Here is a 17,040-nt window from a genome sequence, read left to right as displayed (position 1 = left end):
GAACCGAACCAGACAGTTATAGAGGTGCAAATGACAGACTCAATAATTCCTCTGTAGAAGGAGTACTTTGAAGAAGGAGTACTTTGGCGACATCACAGCAATTGTTGTTATTGTAGTTTGGTCTTTTTGTGCTATTTTCTCTCGGAACAAGAACTGGTGTTTTTATTTTTTGGTTGTTGAGTTCCCCAGCATTATTTGCAAGCCATGTTTGTGTGTGTGGGTGTGGGTGTCTTTTCATTCGATCAAATGAAAGAAAGAAAATAATACGCCCATACCAAATACGATCGTTCCACCGCTTCAAACATTTGCAAATGAGTGAATTGCAATTCTTAGTCTGAATTTTGTCGTAATTATGCGAGGCATCCATTTGGTGCAGCCGTGGGCAGGCCCCATGCTTTGCGCTTTGCGGGCGCTACATTTTGGAGTACCGTCGGAAAACAATTAAGGCGTGGATCAACATTTCTCCCCAATTTTTTCTATGGGGCAGATTTTGGGAAGGTCTACTATAATAATAATAATATAATAATAATAATAATAGTAGTTATTATTAGTACTACTACTACTACTACTACTACTAGTAGTAGTAGTAGTAATAGAAGACCTGTGCCAAGTGGTAGCCCTCCAGAGGGTCAACATCACTGCCCAGAGGATCATGGGTTGCTCTCTCCCCTCTTTGGAAAAGCTTGATAGCTCCCGCTGCCTTAAGAAAGTTCAAAACATCCTTAAAGATCCATCTCATCCTTTTTTTTTGAACTATTACCCTGTGGCAGCCGGTACAGGACAATAAAAAACCAAGGACAAATAGGCTGAAAAACAGCTTCTATCCCAGAGCAGTAACTATATTGAATTCTACCTGTATCAGGGGGTTTTCAATGCAATTGTATAGAATCTGAAGGAGGTTTTTTTTAAATTTGCATTTATATCCCGCCCTTCTCCGAAGACTCAGGGCGGCTTACACTATGTCAAGCAATAGTCTTCATCCATTTGTATATTTATATACAAAGTCAACTTATTGCCCCCAACAATCTGGGTCCTCATTTTACCTACCTTATAAAGGATGGAAGGCTGAGTCGACCTTGGGCCTGGTGGGGCTTGAACCTGCAGTAATTGCAAGCAGCTGTGTTAATAACAGACTGTCTTACCAGTCTGAGCCACCAGTTGTCTTTATGTTTTATTTTTTATAGTTATAATGTACATTGTATATTGAAGATGGCATTTAATTTCTTTCTACAAGGTGCAATGACAATAAAATCAACTAAACTAAAAAAAAAGAAAAAAAGACCAGGGATGACATGAATGCAGTCTTCCAATATTTGAGGGGCTGCCCCAAAGGGGACTGGGGGGGGGAGATCAAGCTATTTTCCAAGGCCAGATAAGGAATAATGGATGGAAACTGATTAAGGAGAGATTCAACCTGCAAATAAGGAGGAATTTCCTGAAAGTTAGAACAAATTAATCCGCGGAACAGCTTGCCACCAGAAGTTGTGAATGCTCCAACACTGGAGGCTTTTAAAGAAGGAGACACAACAACCATTTGTCTGAAATTGCATAGGCTCTCCTGCTTGAGCAGGGGGGTTGGGCTAGAAGACCTCCCGGGTCCCTTCCAACCCTATCATTCTATGTTCTATGACAATAATCAGAGTCCTCTAACCGAACACGCCCCTGGGCCACTGCGCACGACGTATGCCCTCTTTCCGCCCCCCCCAATAAAACCGCATCGCCAGCAACAAAGGCCTATTTTGCCACGGCTCCGTTGCTGCCAGCCGCCTCGGTTTTTGTTCCCACCCGGGGCAGGGACCACCCCCTGGTGTCGCTGACCGCCCCAGGAGGGCATTTCTAACCACCTTGTTTGCAGAGGGCAGGACGGGCGTTCGCACCGAGCGTGGCCCGTATTGTGCAAACGGGCATCGTCGCGCCAGCTCTGCCCACCTCTTTCTTCTCCCCCCCCCCCAACTCACGGGGCACCCTTGGTACTGTCCAATCTTCCAGCGGGCATGTTGAAACTTGCCTTGTCTTTAATGAACAATCTTAAGGGAGGAAAGAGAGGCTGGCTACGGAGCCTTGGTTGTTAGATGCAACTCAATGACAGCATCTAACGGGTGGTAGTTGGGGGTGAGGGGGGAGAGAAGAGAGAGGAAGAAGGAAGCCATCTAGGCTACCGCTAACAAGCCAGCTTCGAATCTGACCCCCTCCATGTCCTTCTGCCGTCGGCACCCCTTTGGTGGACCCCGGAAAGCTCCATCTGTGGTCGCCCTTCAACCCTCATGACTCCAGAGGCAAGACCCTGGTTTGTCACCTTCAAACCCCAAGGAGATAAACATGTTGTACGTTAGCAACTCGGTGCAGCCTTACACCACGGTAGGTGCTGGGTTTCTCCCGGGGTTTTTCTAGGAAGCGGGCTATGAAGGAGGAGAACCTCAACTTGGGTTCTGAAAGGCCACCCGGTTTGGTCCAGAAGCCGTTCAAGAGATAAGATAAACCTGTGGTTGGTTTGATGAGCTATGGAGGATTTTCGTGTCTTCTTCTGCGCTTTTCGGTGCCCCAAAACCATCATTTGGATTTAATCAGGGTTAGAGATTGCTTGAGGTCTTGCTTGAGACGACAAGCCAGTTTGTCTTGGTCTCCCACCTGTCAACTTTTCACCTCCTGGGTGGGATGAAAATTCCAGCAAATTTGGGGAACAAACTGGGACGCACCAAAATCAGGATTTCCATATTGCGATTTCCCATGCAATTCAGCCTGAGCTGTTCACAGAAGGCTGCGGAGATGGGTACCAAACTTGGCTTTTCTGGTCAAGCCAGGATTGGCTAACCGGGGCTAAATACCAAACCTTCATTAAATTTAGTTTGTCCCAGCAGGTTCGAGGGAGTTTGGCTGGCGAAGAACGAAGGACTGTCGCCGGTCTCTTCAAAGGAGATATTAGATTACAATAAGGGCCACCAAACACCCGCAAACATTTTCTCTTTTTTTAAAAAAAAATAATTAGCAGCCGTCTTTATTGGAGGGTATCAGAATAAACGTAGCTGCCTTTATTTGATCCCGTCAAATAAATAGGAGTCGAACACCCGACGGGGTCACAAACCAGGAACCTTCGGTCTCGATAAAAGATTTGATTTTTTTTTTTGCTCTCGGTTATGCGAGTTTTTAGGATAAATAAAATCCAGATTTGAGGACGGTGTTTTGAGACCGGGGAAAAAAATCGGCCATGAAGGTGTGGCCTTGTTTGTTTGCAGCAGCCGACAACATCTGCAGCTGTGTGTGTGTGTATGTGTGTGTGTGTGTTGATGTGTTTTCGGCAGTTTTCCTTGGCTTGGATCCACCAAACCGCAAAACAGTTAGCAAGCTAGGTTTTCTGTTGACAAGGCAGCGGGCCGCATCGTATCTCCAGGCGCCGCGAACCCCAACGCAAAGGTCAAAGGGGATTCAACCCCAAATTTTGGGGACCCGGGATGGCAAATTTTAGGCCTCTCCCCGAGATGCAGCATGTCGAAAAAACGAGGGTGCAAAAACAAGAGGATTTATTTTTCTCGGGCGGTGGAAAGGAAAAATCCGTCCTTCCAAAATAAAAATCAAGTCGATTTTTGCCCAGGTTTTTTTTCCCCCGACGTGGCTGCATGTTACCGAACGCGACGTGGATTTAAAAGGAGATGCCCGTTTAAACGTGGCACTAATTAGCCCCGTGGTTGTGTACCCGCCGGGTGTGTGTTTTGCGGTAACCTTAGGAGTTAATTGCCAAGCGGGAGGGATTGTGTTTCTTTTAATTTGTGCAACACTCGGCAACTGTTGTTTTCAACTACATGCAACCCCGGGTTTTCTCCATCTGCCGCTCTCCCCATCGCAGGCTGGACTACAATTCCCAGCAGCCCCAGCCAGCAGGAACGTTATTCTTTTGAGTGTAGGCATTCCTTGATTTGTGACAGTTTGTTTAGTGACCGTTTGGAGTTACAAAGCCATTGAAAAAAGGGACTTACGACCGCTTTTCACACTTATGACCATTTTTTTTTGCACTTATGACCATCGTGGGATCCCCATGGCCACGTGATCCAAATTTCGGATGCTTGGCAACTGACTCGTATTTATGACGGTCGCAGTGTCCCGGGGTCACGTGATTCCCCCTTTTGCGACCTTCAGTGGGGAAGCCCGATTCGTTTAACAACCATGTGGATAATTTAACAACCGGGCAAAATTCGCTTAACCAATGTCCTGCTTAGCAGCATAAATTCTAGATTGGGTTGTGGTCGTAAGTGAAGGTCTACCTTGCCCGATTTTTTCCAACGTAGGAGGGGGGGGGGAAAAATCAATTGGGAGAAATTTTCAGAAATTTCCACCTGTCAGAAATGGTGTAGGGTCTCCTGCTTGGGCGGGGGTTGGACTAGATGACCTCCAAGGTACCTTCCGACGCTTGTGATTCTGTGAATTAATCAGTGGAACCACCTGCCTCCAGAAGTTGTGAGTGCTCCAACACTGGAGGGTTTTAAGAAGAGACTGGACAACCGTTTTGTGGAATGGTATAGGTCTCCTGCTTGAGCCAGGGGGTTGGACTAGAAGACCTCCAAGGACCCATCCAATTCTGTCATTCTGTCATTCTATAATCCCAAATCAATCAACCAGTGGAACGACTTGCCTCCAGAAGTTATAGGTGCCCCATCTCTGGCGATTTTCAAGAAAATGATAATAGGGTTTCCTGCTTGAGTAGAGGGTTGGACTAGAAGACCTTCAAGGTCCCTTTCTGTTATTCTGTATTTCCTTCCTTCCTTCCTTCCTTCTTTCCCTCCCTCCCTCCCTCTTCCTTGAGCAGAGAGTTGGACTAGAAGACCTCCAAGGTCCCATCCAATTCTGTTATTCTGTATTTCCTTCCTTCCTTCCTTCCTTCCTTCCTTCCTTCCTTCCTTCCTTCCTTCCTTCCTTCCTTCCCTCCCTCCCTCTTCCTTGACAGAGAGTTGAACTAGAAGACTTCCAAGGTCCCATCCAATTCTGTTTGTATTTCCTTCCTTCCTTCCTTCCTTCCTTCCTTCCTTCCTTCCTTCCTTCCTTCCTTCTTTCCCTCCCTCCCTCCCTCTTCCTTGAGCAGAGAGTTGAACTAGAAGACCTCCAAGGTCCCATCCAATTCTGTTATTCTGTATTTCCTTCCTTCCTTCCTTCCTTCCTTCCTTCCTTCCTTCCTTCCTTCCTTCCTTCCTTCCTTCCTTCCTTCCTTCCCTCCCTCCCTCCCTCTTCCTTGAGCAGAGAGTTGGACTAGAAGACCTCCAAGGTCCCATCCAATTCTGTCATTCTGTCATTCTAATCCCAAATCAATCAACCAATGGAACGACTTGCCTCCAGTAGTCGTAGGTGCTCCATCTCTGGAGGTTTTCAAGAAGAGATTGGACAACCATTTGTCCGAAATGGTATAAGGTCCCCTGCTTGTGCTGGGGGGGTGGACTAGAAGACCTCCAAGGTCCCTTCCAGCTCTATTTGATTGATAGATTGTTTGATTGATTGAAATGATCTAGGGTCTCCTGCTTGAGAAGGGGGTTGGACTAGAAAACTTCAAGGTCCCTTCCAGCTCTACTCTGATTGATTGATTGATTAATTGATTGATTGATTGATTGAAATGGTCTAGGGTTTCCTTCTTGGGCAGGGGGTTGGACTAGAAGACCTCCAGGGTCCCTTCCAGCTCTATTCTGATTGATTGATTGATTGAGTGATTGAAATGGTCTAGGGGTCTCCTGCTTGAGCAGGGGGCTGGACTAGAAGACCTCCAAGGTCCCTTCCAGCTCTATTCTGATTGATTGATTAATTGATTGATCGATCGAAATGGTCTAGGGGTTTCCTGCTTGAGTAGGGGGTTGGACTAGAAGACCTCCAAGGTCCCTTCCAGCTCTATTTGATTGATAGATTGTTTGATTGATTGAAATGATCTAGGGTCTCCTGCTTGAGAAGAGGGTTGGACTAGAAAACTTCAAGGTCCCTTCCAGCTCTACTCTGATTGATTGATTGATTAATTGATTGATTGAAATGGTCTAGGGGTTTCCTGCTTGAGTAGGGGGTTGGACTAGAAGACCTCTAAGGTCCCTTCCAGCTCTACTCCTTCTGTAAGATCCATGTTGGTTCACCATTTTTGGGTGGGAATGACCTCCCCCCCCCCCAGCCTGATCGAACTTCCTGTCTAGGTGGGTTTACAAGGAAGTAGGGAAAAAAGAAACCATTTTGGGAACTGTGGCTCTTGGAGAGAAGGATGAAAATATATATGTATATATATATATTATTTGTTTTCCCCCCCCTGTCCCATCATGCATACTTTCGGGGAGAAGGGAGGTGTTTCTCTTTGCCGACGCAAGTCAAAGCTTGTTGCAAATTCCAGCCGTTACTCACCAAACACTGCAGAGATTGTGAGAGACGCAACACAACCGGAGGTCTCTTCAAACCCCCCCACCACCCATTAAAAGGAAGAAAAAAAAGCCATTACAGAACAACTTTGGAAAAGTTCTAAGTGGGTGAGGTTCGCATCCCAAGTTTTAACATGTTCCTTGAACTCCCGAGCCTGCCGAAGTTGGAAGGAAAGGTTGAAATTGATGGCGGGGGGCGGGGGGGGGGGAGCCGAGATCTCGGAGAGGCCAGACAAGGTTATCAGCAGCTAGTCCTCGACTTACGACTCCGCCAAAACGGGGACTAGACGTGCCGTCGTTAAGCAAGGCGACGAAGCGAGCGGCGTCCGATTTTACGGCCTTTTTTGGGGGGCGGGAGCGGGCACGGCTGTTAAAGCAAATCGTCACGGTCATTAAGCAAATTGGGCAATTGGACGGTCGTTAAACGAATCCAGCTCCCCTCCCCCTTGGATTTTGCTGGTTGGAATGGTCCCCAGGGGAGATCACATGACACACACACACCCCCGGGGATTCTGCCACAGTCATAAATCCATGCCGGTTGGCACGCGGTCAAATTTGGATCAGCTGATTGGGAGGAGGCTGCGATGGTCGTAAGTGTGAGACCGGGGTGTTTTTTTTTTTTTGGTTGTTGTTGTTGTTTTGTTTTCAGTGTTGTGGTAACGGTCGTAAGTCGAGGGGCCCCCTGTCATTTTTCCGCTGGGACAAGAAAGGGAATTGAACTGGGGGACCGATGGACGCACAGCTGGGCGGAGCGCAAAAGATGGCGGCCGTCACGCAGGATTCGAATCCAAACCCCCCCCCCCGCTTTTTTTTTTTTTTATGTGGACCATCCTGACTTCTATTAAACCAGGCGACCTTGGGTTTGATGTCAGAAGCGGCTTGGTTTAATTGAGGGAGTGGGTTTGCAGTTGCGAGTGGTTTATTTGCAACCCTTCCAGCGTGGAAAACGCGCAATTATTTTATCAATCCATCAGTCAATCAGAATAGAGCTGGAGGGGACCTCGGAGGTCTTCTAGTCCAACCCCCTGCTCAGGCAGGAGACCCTAGCCCATTTCAATCAATCAATCTATCAATCAATCAATCAATCAGAATAGAGATGAAAGGGAGGACCCTAGACCATTTCAATCAATCAGAAGGGAGCTGGAAGGGACCTCGGAGGTCTTCTAGTCCCACCTCCTACTCAGGCAGGAGACCCTAGCCCATTCCAGACAAGCGGCTGTCCAGTCTCTTCTTAAAAACCTCCAGTAATGGAAGCACCCACAACTTCTGACGGAAAACTATTAAGAGCTTGTTAAGAATCGCTTGACAGCAGCAAATAAGTTTAATTAATAATAATAATAATAATAATAATAATTGCACGATAGAGCCCAGGGGTGCCGATATAAAAAATCCAGCTCTCCATCTGTAGGCTTAGCTGTAAATCCCAGCTTTCCACAACTTGCAATTCCTGGCTGGTCTTGGATAGCGGCGTTCTGCTCATCCGCTTCATTTTTTGACTCTTGAGAGCGCCAGGCTCGGTGGATCATGGTTATAAAGGAATAAACCAGCATCGGTTGACTTCGCATGTCATATTGCGCCTCGTCTATTCCCGGTCCACGCTTCCAAACAACAACAACAACAACAACAAAAAACATACGTTGGAGCCCTCAAATTTCGGTCACTAAGCGAAACAGTTGCTTAGTCGCAAAAATGGGGGAATCACGTGTCATAAATACGAGTCGCTTGCCGAGCGTCTGAATTTTGATCCGGTGACTTTGGCGGTGCTGCAACGGTCGTTAAGTGTGAAAAAGGGGTCATTTGGTAACTGTCATTAAACGAATGAGGTCGTAGCTATATACAGCATATTTTGCTCCATAAAATTGTGTGGGTGGCTAAGCTTTCTCTGGGTATTTTCACCCCAATAAATTGAATTTCCATGGTTATTTGCTCCCCGTAACTCCTCTGGGCTTAACCCAACAGTCCAGATTAAAACTCCTGATAAGCCTACTTTGATGGTTTGTGCCTAGCTACCGGCCTGGTTTTTCTAGAGGCCATAAATCTCAGCTTAAGATAAGCACCATGGAGATTGTGGTCATTGGGTCATTCCAATGATTGGGTCAGTTGGGTCATTGAATGCCGGGAGAAGGGGGCCTCGTTCTCCTCTCTGGGGAAGTGGAGTACCGAAGCCCATAAACACGGGGGGGGGGGGAATCTTGGCTAGGAAGCACAGGAAGATGGGGACGCTCCAACCCACTTGTGCAAACTTGCCACGGGCAGATCGGAGTCCAGGAGGGGTTGAGTGTCAGGTGAGACGCAGGCCGGGACAGGCTCAGGTTGGCGAAGTCGACACCCACCACCACCCTCCCCAATTTCTTCGTTCTTCACCCCCCAAGCTCCCCGTTTTATGAGCCTCCAAATCTCTCAGCCTTTCCCAGAGCAGGAAAAATATTTGCACTGGGACTTCAGAGCTCAGGTGAAAAAGGCCTTAGGATGCGTTGGCTTAATTCTATGCACTGAAAGGCTGTGTCTTCCTTCCTTCCTTCCTTTCATTCCTTCCTCCCTCCCTCCCTCCCTCCTTCCTCTTCTTTCCTTCCTCTTTCCATTTCATTCCATTCCACTCTCTCCTTTCCTTCCTTTCTCCTTTCCTTCCCTCTTCCTTTCCTTTCCTTCTCTTCCCTTCCCTCTTCCTTTCCCTCCTTCCTTCTTTCCTCTCCCTCTTTCTCCTTCCTTCCTTCCTTCTTTTCCAATTATTCCTTTCCCTCCCTCCCTTCTTCCTTTCCGTTTCTTCCTTTCCCTCCTTCCTTCCTTTCATTCTTTCCTTCCTCTCTCCTTCCTTCCTTCTTCCTTTCCTCCTTCCTTCTCTTCCTTCCTTTCATTCTTTCCTTCCTTCTTCCTTCCTCTTCTTTTCCAATTCCTTTCCCTCCTTCCCTCCTTCCTTCTTTCCTCTCCCTCTCCCTCTCCCTTTCCTTCCTCTTCTTTTCCAATTCTTCCTTTCCCTCACTCCCTTCTTCCTTTCTCTCCCTCCTTCCTCTCCTTCCTTCCCCCCTCCCTCCCTCCTTCCTTCCTTGCTCCCATCCATTCATCCATCCATCCATCCATGCAACCTACACGGTCAGTTTAGGCTCAACGCCTTAAGGCCACTTTTCCCCTCTCGTGCGTTGGTCCTTCCCCCAACCTCCCGCCTTACACGAGCCCTCTCCATCCTCTAGCTCCTGCGCCCCACCGCCGAAGTGGGCCCCTGCCTACCCTCCAAGACCCCCTCCCCACCCGCAGCCCCCCTCTCCTTCACCGCCCAGCAGGGGACCCAGCTGTCCCCTCTTCGCCAACCGTTCTCCACCCTTTGCAAACGCAAAAAAAAAAGAAAAGAAAAAAGAAAAGAGAAAGGAAACTCTGGCAGAGAGCAAGCGTGGGCTTGTTTTGAAGGGGAGGGGGTGGAATGCAAAAAAAAAAAAAAAAAAAGCCTCCACCGCAGGACCCCAGCGAGGTATGTAGCAGGAGTTTCTCCTTAACACCTGGCGCATCTTTGCACGGGCACACTCGGGCACGCTCGCTGCCAAAGCAGGGCCGCTGGTTCCCCCTCGTCTGTGCAAGTGGCAGTGTGACTTCTCTTCTTCTTCTTCTTCTCTTCTCTCCCCCTCCCTTCCCCAACCCTCCCTCTCCCCCCCCCCCCACATCACCCCACCCCAGTCCCAGTACAATTTGCTAAACAGGAGCATGGATCAGACCGCTGACAGCCGAGCCGCCTCCTCCTCCTCCACGCCTTACAGCTCCGAGCACATCGCTAATGTCCCCACGCTTTCGCCCTACTCCCAGCCCAGCTCCACCTTTGACACCATGTCCCCGGCACCCATCATCCCCTCCAACACCGACTACCCGGGGCCCCATCACTTCGAGGTCACCTTCCAGCAATCCAGCACGGCCAAGTCGGCCACCTGGACGGTAAGTTGGCTGTCTCTTTACTTTGCTCGCTCCAAAGTTGTATTGGAAGGGGTCTTGTATTTTTTGGGGTGGGCGGTGGGCTTCCTTTTCCTGGCGGGAATGCCACCCCAGGTGGGATAGGGGTGAGCTCTTTGCCCTATCCCTCCCCCCCCCTCAATCCAACCACCCTGGTCCAGAGTTCTAAAATCCGGCACCACCAAGCCCATCCTCCAAAAACGGATGGCCAGCTGTCCGCAGCCAACCTCTCTGAGACTTTTAAGGTTGCTCTCTCCAAAATTAGCCCCCCCTCAAAAAAAAAAAAGAGAGAGATTTATCAGGAGTCTCTGACCTTAGTTGTTTTCTTGCAGGCGTTTCATGACCAAACTAGGTAACATCCTCAGTGCTAGAAAGGAATGGGGGAGAAGGAGGAAGAGAAGAAAGGAGAAAGAAGGAGAGGAGAAAGAGAAGGGGAAGGAGAGAGAAGGAAAAAGAAGAAGGAGGAGAAAGAAGGAGGGAAGGGGAAGGAGAAAGGAGAAGGAGAGAGAAGGAGGAGAAAGAAGGAGAAAGAGAAAGAGAAGGGAAGGAGAAAGAATTAGAAGGAGAAAGAGAAGGGAAGGAGAGAGAAGAAGAAAGAAGAAGAAAGAAGGAGAGAGGAGGAGGAGAAGGGGAAAGAAGGAGAAGAAGAAAGAAAAGGAGAAAGAAGGAGAAAGAAGAAGGAGAGAGAAGGAGAAGAGGAAAGAAGGAAAAGGAGAAAGAAGAAGGAGAAAGAATTAGAAGGAGAAAGAGAAAGGGAAGGAGAGAGAAGGAGTAAGGAGGAGAGGAGAAGGGTAAAGAGAAGGAGAGAGAAAGAGAAGGAGAAAGAAGAAAGAAGAAGGAGAGAGAAGGAGAAGGGGAAAGAAGAAAAAGGAGAAAAAAGGAGAAAGAAAGAGAGGAGAAAGAGAAGGGGAAGGGGAAGGAGAAAGAAAGAAAGAGAAGTGAAGAAAAAAATTAAAAAGTTTTCTCGCACGGTTAGCCGCGTGGGGTAGGTTACTCTGCCAAAGATCCTGGCACGTGGATTAAGTGTTTTGGCTTTTCGCGTTGCGACCATCCCTTCCGGGACGCCCTCATCATCACGACCTTGATTGCTCGGAAAACAGATAAAGACTCAAAGCATTGTACCCATTTTACAGATTTTATCCGGATAGCTGCAATGAAAGAGTTTGCCGCATTATCTTCCCTTAAAAAACAAAAACGGGAGGATAGCATTTACCGTTAACTTCTCCCAGGGTTCACCTTCGGGGAGGGGGGGCTGGTGTGTTGTGTAAGTTGTGTGTGTGTTTGTGTGTGTGTAAATACACTCCTTCGCTGCCTCTCCTTCGCAGCCTGCATATCGATACCCACTTCTTTAAAAAAATATATATCTTGGTGCTTTCTTTTACCCAAAAGCCACACCTGGGGGGGTGGGGCGGGGGGAGGAAAAAAAAATCTACTTTCTGAATCCTGTTTTTGGAGTTGTGGTGCAAAGGGGCGGATTTAACAGCCTTAAAATGAATTAATTTTAAAAAAAAGAGAGAGAAAGAGAGAGACAGTGGCTCGCAGAGTCATCCAGATGTTCGGACTGGATCTGGCATTGTTGGGGCTCCTCTGGCGTCTTTGCTGGGCTGGACAGATGCTGAATAATATTACAGTGTCCTCGAAGGATGTCAGCCGTTCCGAGTCAAAGCTGCCTTTTCGCAATTGACCGACGGGGATTTCGTCAACGCCGAGGGTGCTCCAGAGGTTTTACTATCACAGATAGTCCTTTGGCTTACGACGACCACGGAGCCCCCGCATTTCGGTCGCTAAGCGAGACACCGGGGAAGTGATTTTTGACACCGGTTTACGAAGTTTTTGGCCGCGGCGGTTGTTAAGTTAGTCACAACCATTGTTAAGTGACTTTCACTCTGTCTGTGTGTGTGTGTGTGTATGTTTCAAAATAAGCCCTTTCACTGTTATGGAATTTTTAAAAAATTATTTTAAACTATTTAAAAATTATTTTAAATTTTTTTTACAGTAAATAATTTACATAATTTTTACAGTAAATGATTACAGTGTGTGTTTGTGTGTGACTTGCCAGCTAATACTTGGTAATGCATAAGTTGTATGATGGTTTATTTAAAACAAACCTCCCATAAACGGACAGATTTCACCCGTTGAGGCCTTTATGAGAATTAGAAATAGAATCCTAGAGCTGGCCTGGAAGGGACCTCAGAGGTCCTCTAGTCCAACCCTCTACTGCTCAAGCAGGAGACCCTATGCCATTCCAGACAAATGGCTTTCCAATCTCTTCTTGAAGACCTCCACAACTGATGGAGCGCCCACAACTTCTGGTGGCAAGGCGTTCCACTGGTTAATTGTTCTCACTATCAGGAAATTTCTCTTGAATTCTAGGTTGCTTCTCTCTTTGACAAATTTACTACCTGTTACTACCTTCTGATGCCCTAGAGCAGGGGTCTCCAACCTCGGCAACTTTAAGCCTGGAGGATTTCAACTCCCAGAAAGCAAAGCTGATTGGGGAATTCTGGGAGTTGAAGTCTGCCGGGCTTAAAGTTGCCAAGGTTGGAGACCCCTGCCCTAGAGATTAAGATCTTGTAGGGTCTCTGGAGTTCCTCTCTATTTTAAGATAATCTTCATTATTCAGTTCAAGAGTCATCAGTCATACATATATTGTTGTGACAAAATAAATAAATAAAATAAAGAGGTTATGAACCCATTTCAAATACACCAAATAAATTACAATAAATATATATTGTAAATGTTGGATAACCATCTGTCTGAGATGGTGTAGGGTTTCCTGCCTGGGCAGGGGGTTGGACTAGAAGGCCTTCAAGGTCCCTTCCAACTCTGTTGTTATTATTATTAAAAATATATGTATGTATGTATGTAAATTTTCACGCCAGGGAAGCAAAATTATAAAATAAACATCAAGATTTGGAAAACATAAAAACAGGCCCAGGTTTATTTTGGAATAAGCCTATATTTCATCAGCTCTGGATTAAAAGGCCCATTTTTTGAGCGCGGAACCGCCTTCAAACTCAAGAGGGTATTTTTCAAAGGAGGAAAAAAAAAATTCCTAATATATTCTAAAGTTTTTTTGTTTGTTTTTTTAACCTGCGAAGGTTAAAACCTCAAGGTGTTTTCCACCCAAACTCTGCAATTGATTATAGTGTCCTTGATGCTCATCCATAAAAATAATTATAATTCTGCCTTGTAATATTCGACTATTTTAATATTTAGTTCTGTGTCTGGTTTCAAGGACTAGAAGCTATTAAATGTAGCAAAATATTGCATCTCATTTTTTTTGACCAAATCCTCCTTTTTCTCTGCCGGGGGTGTGTGAAGGGTCTTTCCTTACTCCCAAGTAGACCCCCCATCATCCAGTCCCCATCTTGGAACAGGTTTCTCTCTGGCTGTGAGGTAGAACAAATCAGAGGATCAGTTCATCAAGCTGCAAATAGCTAATTAAGCTTAGCAAGATGGGGAACTAAAGTTTACAAATTGAACAAACCAAGTTTACTGGTTGAGCTTAGGAAGTTGGGCAAACCAGGCTTACTACTTGAGCTTTGCAAATTCGACAAACTAAGTTTACTAGTTGAGCTTTTTAAGTCAGGCAAACTAAGTTTTTCGAGTTGAGCTTAGGAAGTTGGACAAACCAAGTTTACTAGTTCAGCTTAGGAAGTTGGGCAAACCAGGCTTACTACTTGAGCTTTGTAAATTGGACAAACCAGGTTTACTAGCTGAGCTTTTTAAGTCAGGCAAACTAAGTTTACGAGTTGAGCTTAGGAAGTTGGACAGACCAAGTTTACTAGTTCAGCTTAGGAAGTTGGGGAACCCAGGCTTACTACCTGAGCTTTGTAAATTGGACAAACCATGTTTACTAGTTGAGCTTTTTAAGTCAGGCAAACTAAGTTTACTAGTTGAGCTTAGGAAGTTGGACAAACCAAGTTTACTACTTGAGCTTTGTAAATTGGACAAACCACGTTCACTAGTTGAGCTTTTTAAGTCAGGCAAACTAAGTTTACTAGTTGAGCTTAGGAAGTTGGACAAACCAAGTTTACTAATTCAGCTTAGGAAGTTGGGGAACCCAGGCTTACTAGTTGAGCTTTGTAAATTGGACAAATCACGTTTACTAGTTGAGCTTTTTAAGTCAGGCAAACTAAGTTTTTCGAGTTGAGCTTAGGAAGTTGGACAAACCAGGTTTACTTGAAGTTTGTAATTTGGACAAGCCAAGTTTACCAGCTGAGCTTAATAAATCGGGCAAACCAAGTTAACTTGTTGAGATTGTTCCCATAACCATCAGACCCACCATAAAACCAGGTTAATCCCATAAACTGGATCAATTGTTGCTGTTTAGAGGCATACCTGCTTTTCAGGTGACTCCTGATATCCCAGCAACCTTTGCAGCAGAAGCATTCTGGCATGGCTTCATAACATCACCCCCCTCCTTCTCCATTGGCCACGTAGGAAGCAGGGGAGGGCGTGGCTTGTCCACCACGACCAATCAGTGTTTGCGGAATTTAAGGCTGCCCTGCCAGGTCGGTGGCCTGACTCAGGTGAGAGATGGGCTAACTTTTCCAGCCAGTCTTTCTCTCCAACTTTTTCCCTTGGAGGACTAAAGACAGGCAACCTACCATTCATTCACGTGATCAAAATTCAGATGCTTAATTTAACAACCGCGGCGAGTCACTTAACAACGCTGTCCAGAAAGCTCGTAAAATGAGGCAAAAACTCACTCAGCAAATGTTTCACTTAGCAACCTAAGTTTTGGGCTCAGTTGCGGTCGTATCCCGAGGACTACCTGTATTACTGCAGAATCGTCTCCTGTTAACGACCCCATAATCCCTTGCATTGGGGTGGAGTCTGGGCAACCGAATGGAGCTAGCAGAGTATTGAATGGCCGGATGCCCTTCCTGTCGCCAGTGTGGAGTTTTTTCCCCCCAGCAGATATATTCTCATCGTGCCCAGAGAGAGAAAAATATCTGCCTCTACCTAGGATCGAACTCACAACCTGTGTTACTGCAGAATATCGTCCAAATATTCAGCATTTCCAGTTGCAATTATTTGGGAGCGGTGTTTAGGGTGGAATAGATGTCTCCCTGGAGGATTTTAGATAAAATGTGTTTTCTTGCCAGATTCATCCTCACGTACGAAAATTTTAAAAAAAAAAAGTAACTTCCATCTTCCTTATTCTGCCAAATCATTTTTTCCCCTCTTGAGGTCTCCAGGACGGATCCAGGAGACGCCCCCCCAAAAAAACAGACGGAAGGATTAGGAATCGGTTTGCAAATGCCTCTCCACCACTTCCTAATTTCAAGCCATCCAAAAAATGTAGCTCATCACCCACAAAGTATTTAATCACAATTTTCTTTTTCCTTGCAGAATAGAATAGAATAGAATAGAATAGCAGAAAATATGGAGACTAAATAGAACAGAATGCAGAATAGAATAGAATAAAATAGAATAGAATAGAATAGAATAGAATAGAATAGAATAGAATAGAATAGCAGAAAATATGGAGACTAAATAGAACAGAATGCAGAATAGAATAGAATAGAATAGAATAGAATAGAATAGAATAGCAGAAAATATGGAGACTAAATAGAACAGAATGCAGAATAGAATAGAATAAAATAGAATAGAATAGAATAGAATAGAATAGAATAGAATAGAATAGAATAGAATAGCAGAAAATATGGAGACTAAATAGAACAGAATGCAGAATAGAATAGAATAGAATAGAATAGAATAGAATAGAATAGCAGAAAATATGGAACTAAATAGAACAGAATGCAGAATAGAATAGAATAAAATAGGATAGAATAGAATAGAATAGAATAGAATAGAATAGAATAGAATAGAATAGCAGAAAATATGGAGACTAAATAGAACAGAATGCAGAATAGAATAGAATAAAATAGAATAGAATAGAATAGAATAGAATAGAATAGAATAGAATAGAATAGAATAGAATAGCAGAAAATATGGAGACTAAATAGAACAGAATGCAGAATAGAATAGAATAAAATAGAATAGAATAGAATAGAATAGAATAGAATAGAATAGAATAGCAGAAAATATGGAGACTAAATAGAACAGAATGCAGAATAGAATAGAATAGAATAGAATAGAATAGAATAGAATAGCAGAAAATATGGAGACTAAATAGAACAGAATGCAGAATAGAATAGAATAGAATAGAATAGAATAGAATAGAATAGAATAGAATAGAATAGAATAGAATAGAATAGAATAGAATAGAATAGAATAGAATAGAATAGAATAGAATAGCAGAAAATATGGAGACTAAATAGAACAGAATGCAGAATAGAATAGAATAGAATAGAATAGAATAGAATAGAATAGAATAGAATAGCAGAAAATATGGAGACTAAATAGAACAGAATGCAGAATAGAATAGAATAGAATACAGAAAATATGGACATTAAATAGAACAGAACAGAATAGAATAGAATGAAAGAGTTGGAAGGGACCTTGGAGATCTTCTAGTCTAACCCTCTGCTCAGATGCTCAAAGCATTCCTTGCCCTACAAAGTGAAGGATGGAATTAGAAGCATGAGTGTTTTTTTAAAAAAAAATAATTATTCATCAAATTTATACATTCGACCATCTAACTTTGGTCAGTGAATGCGTAAGAACAACCCATTTTTTAAAAAATGTACATAATACGCAGATTCACACCTCCTCAACAAAGTTTCGTCGCAGTTTAAATGATAATTACGGGATATATTTTTTTTCC

General features: G+C 44.8%; 2 protein-coding genes across 5 annotated transcripts in view; one reads left to right on the top strand and one right to left on the bottom strand.

Moving 5' to 3' along the window:
* Positions 1 to 10,835, bottom strand: part of WRAP73 (WD repeat containing, antisense to TP73) — a 51,574-nt gene extending 40,739 nt beyond the window's left edge. For all 3 annotated transcript variants that reach the window (XM_058161094.1, XM_058161097.1, XM_058161098.1), the window contains exon 1: positions 10,615 to 10,835. The gene's annotated coding sequence lies outside the window, so the exon portion shown is untranslated. The remainder of the gene's footprint in view (positions 1 to 10,614) is intronic.
* The window catches only part of TP73 (tumor protein p73), a 28,115-nt gene continuing 20,980 nt past the window's right edge, over positions 9,906 to 17,040 (top strand). Inside the window, exon 1 of one of the 2 annotated variants that reach the window (XM_058161091.1) lies at positions 9,906 to 10,286. In XM_058161091.1, coding sequence (XP_058017074.1) covers positions 10,062 to 10,286 — 225 coding nt within the window. In that variant the 5' untranslated portion in view covers positions 9,906 to 10,061. The remainder of the gene's footprint in view (positions 10,287 to 17,040) is intronic. The other variant, XM_058161092.1, reaches the window with a different exon arrangement.

This window comes from Ahaetulla prasina, chromosome 18, assembly GCF_028640845.1.
Source record: "Ahaetulla prasina isolate Xishuangbanna chromosome 18, ASM2864084v1, whole genome shotgun sequence".
Taxonomy (NCBI): domain Eukaryota; kingdom Metazoa; phylum Chordata; class Lepidosauria; order Squamata; family Colubridae; genus Ahaetulla; species Ahaetulla prasina.
The sequence above is the reverse complement of the archived record's forward strand: the minus strand, read 5'-3'. Positions and strand labels throughout refer to the sequence as shown.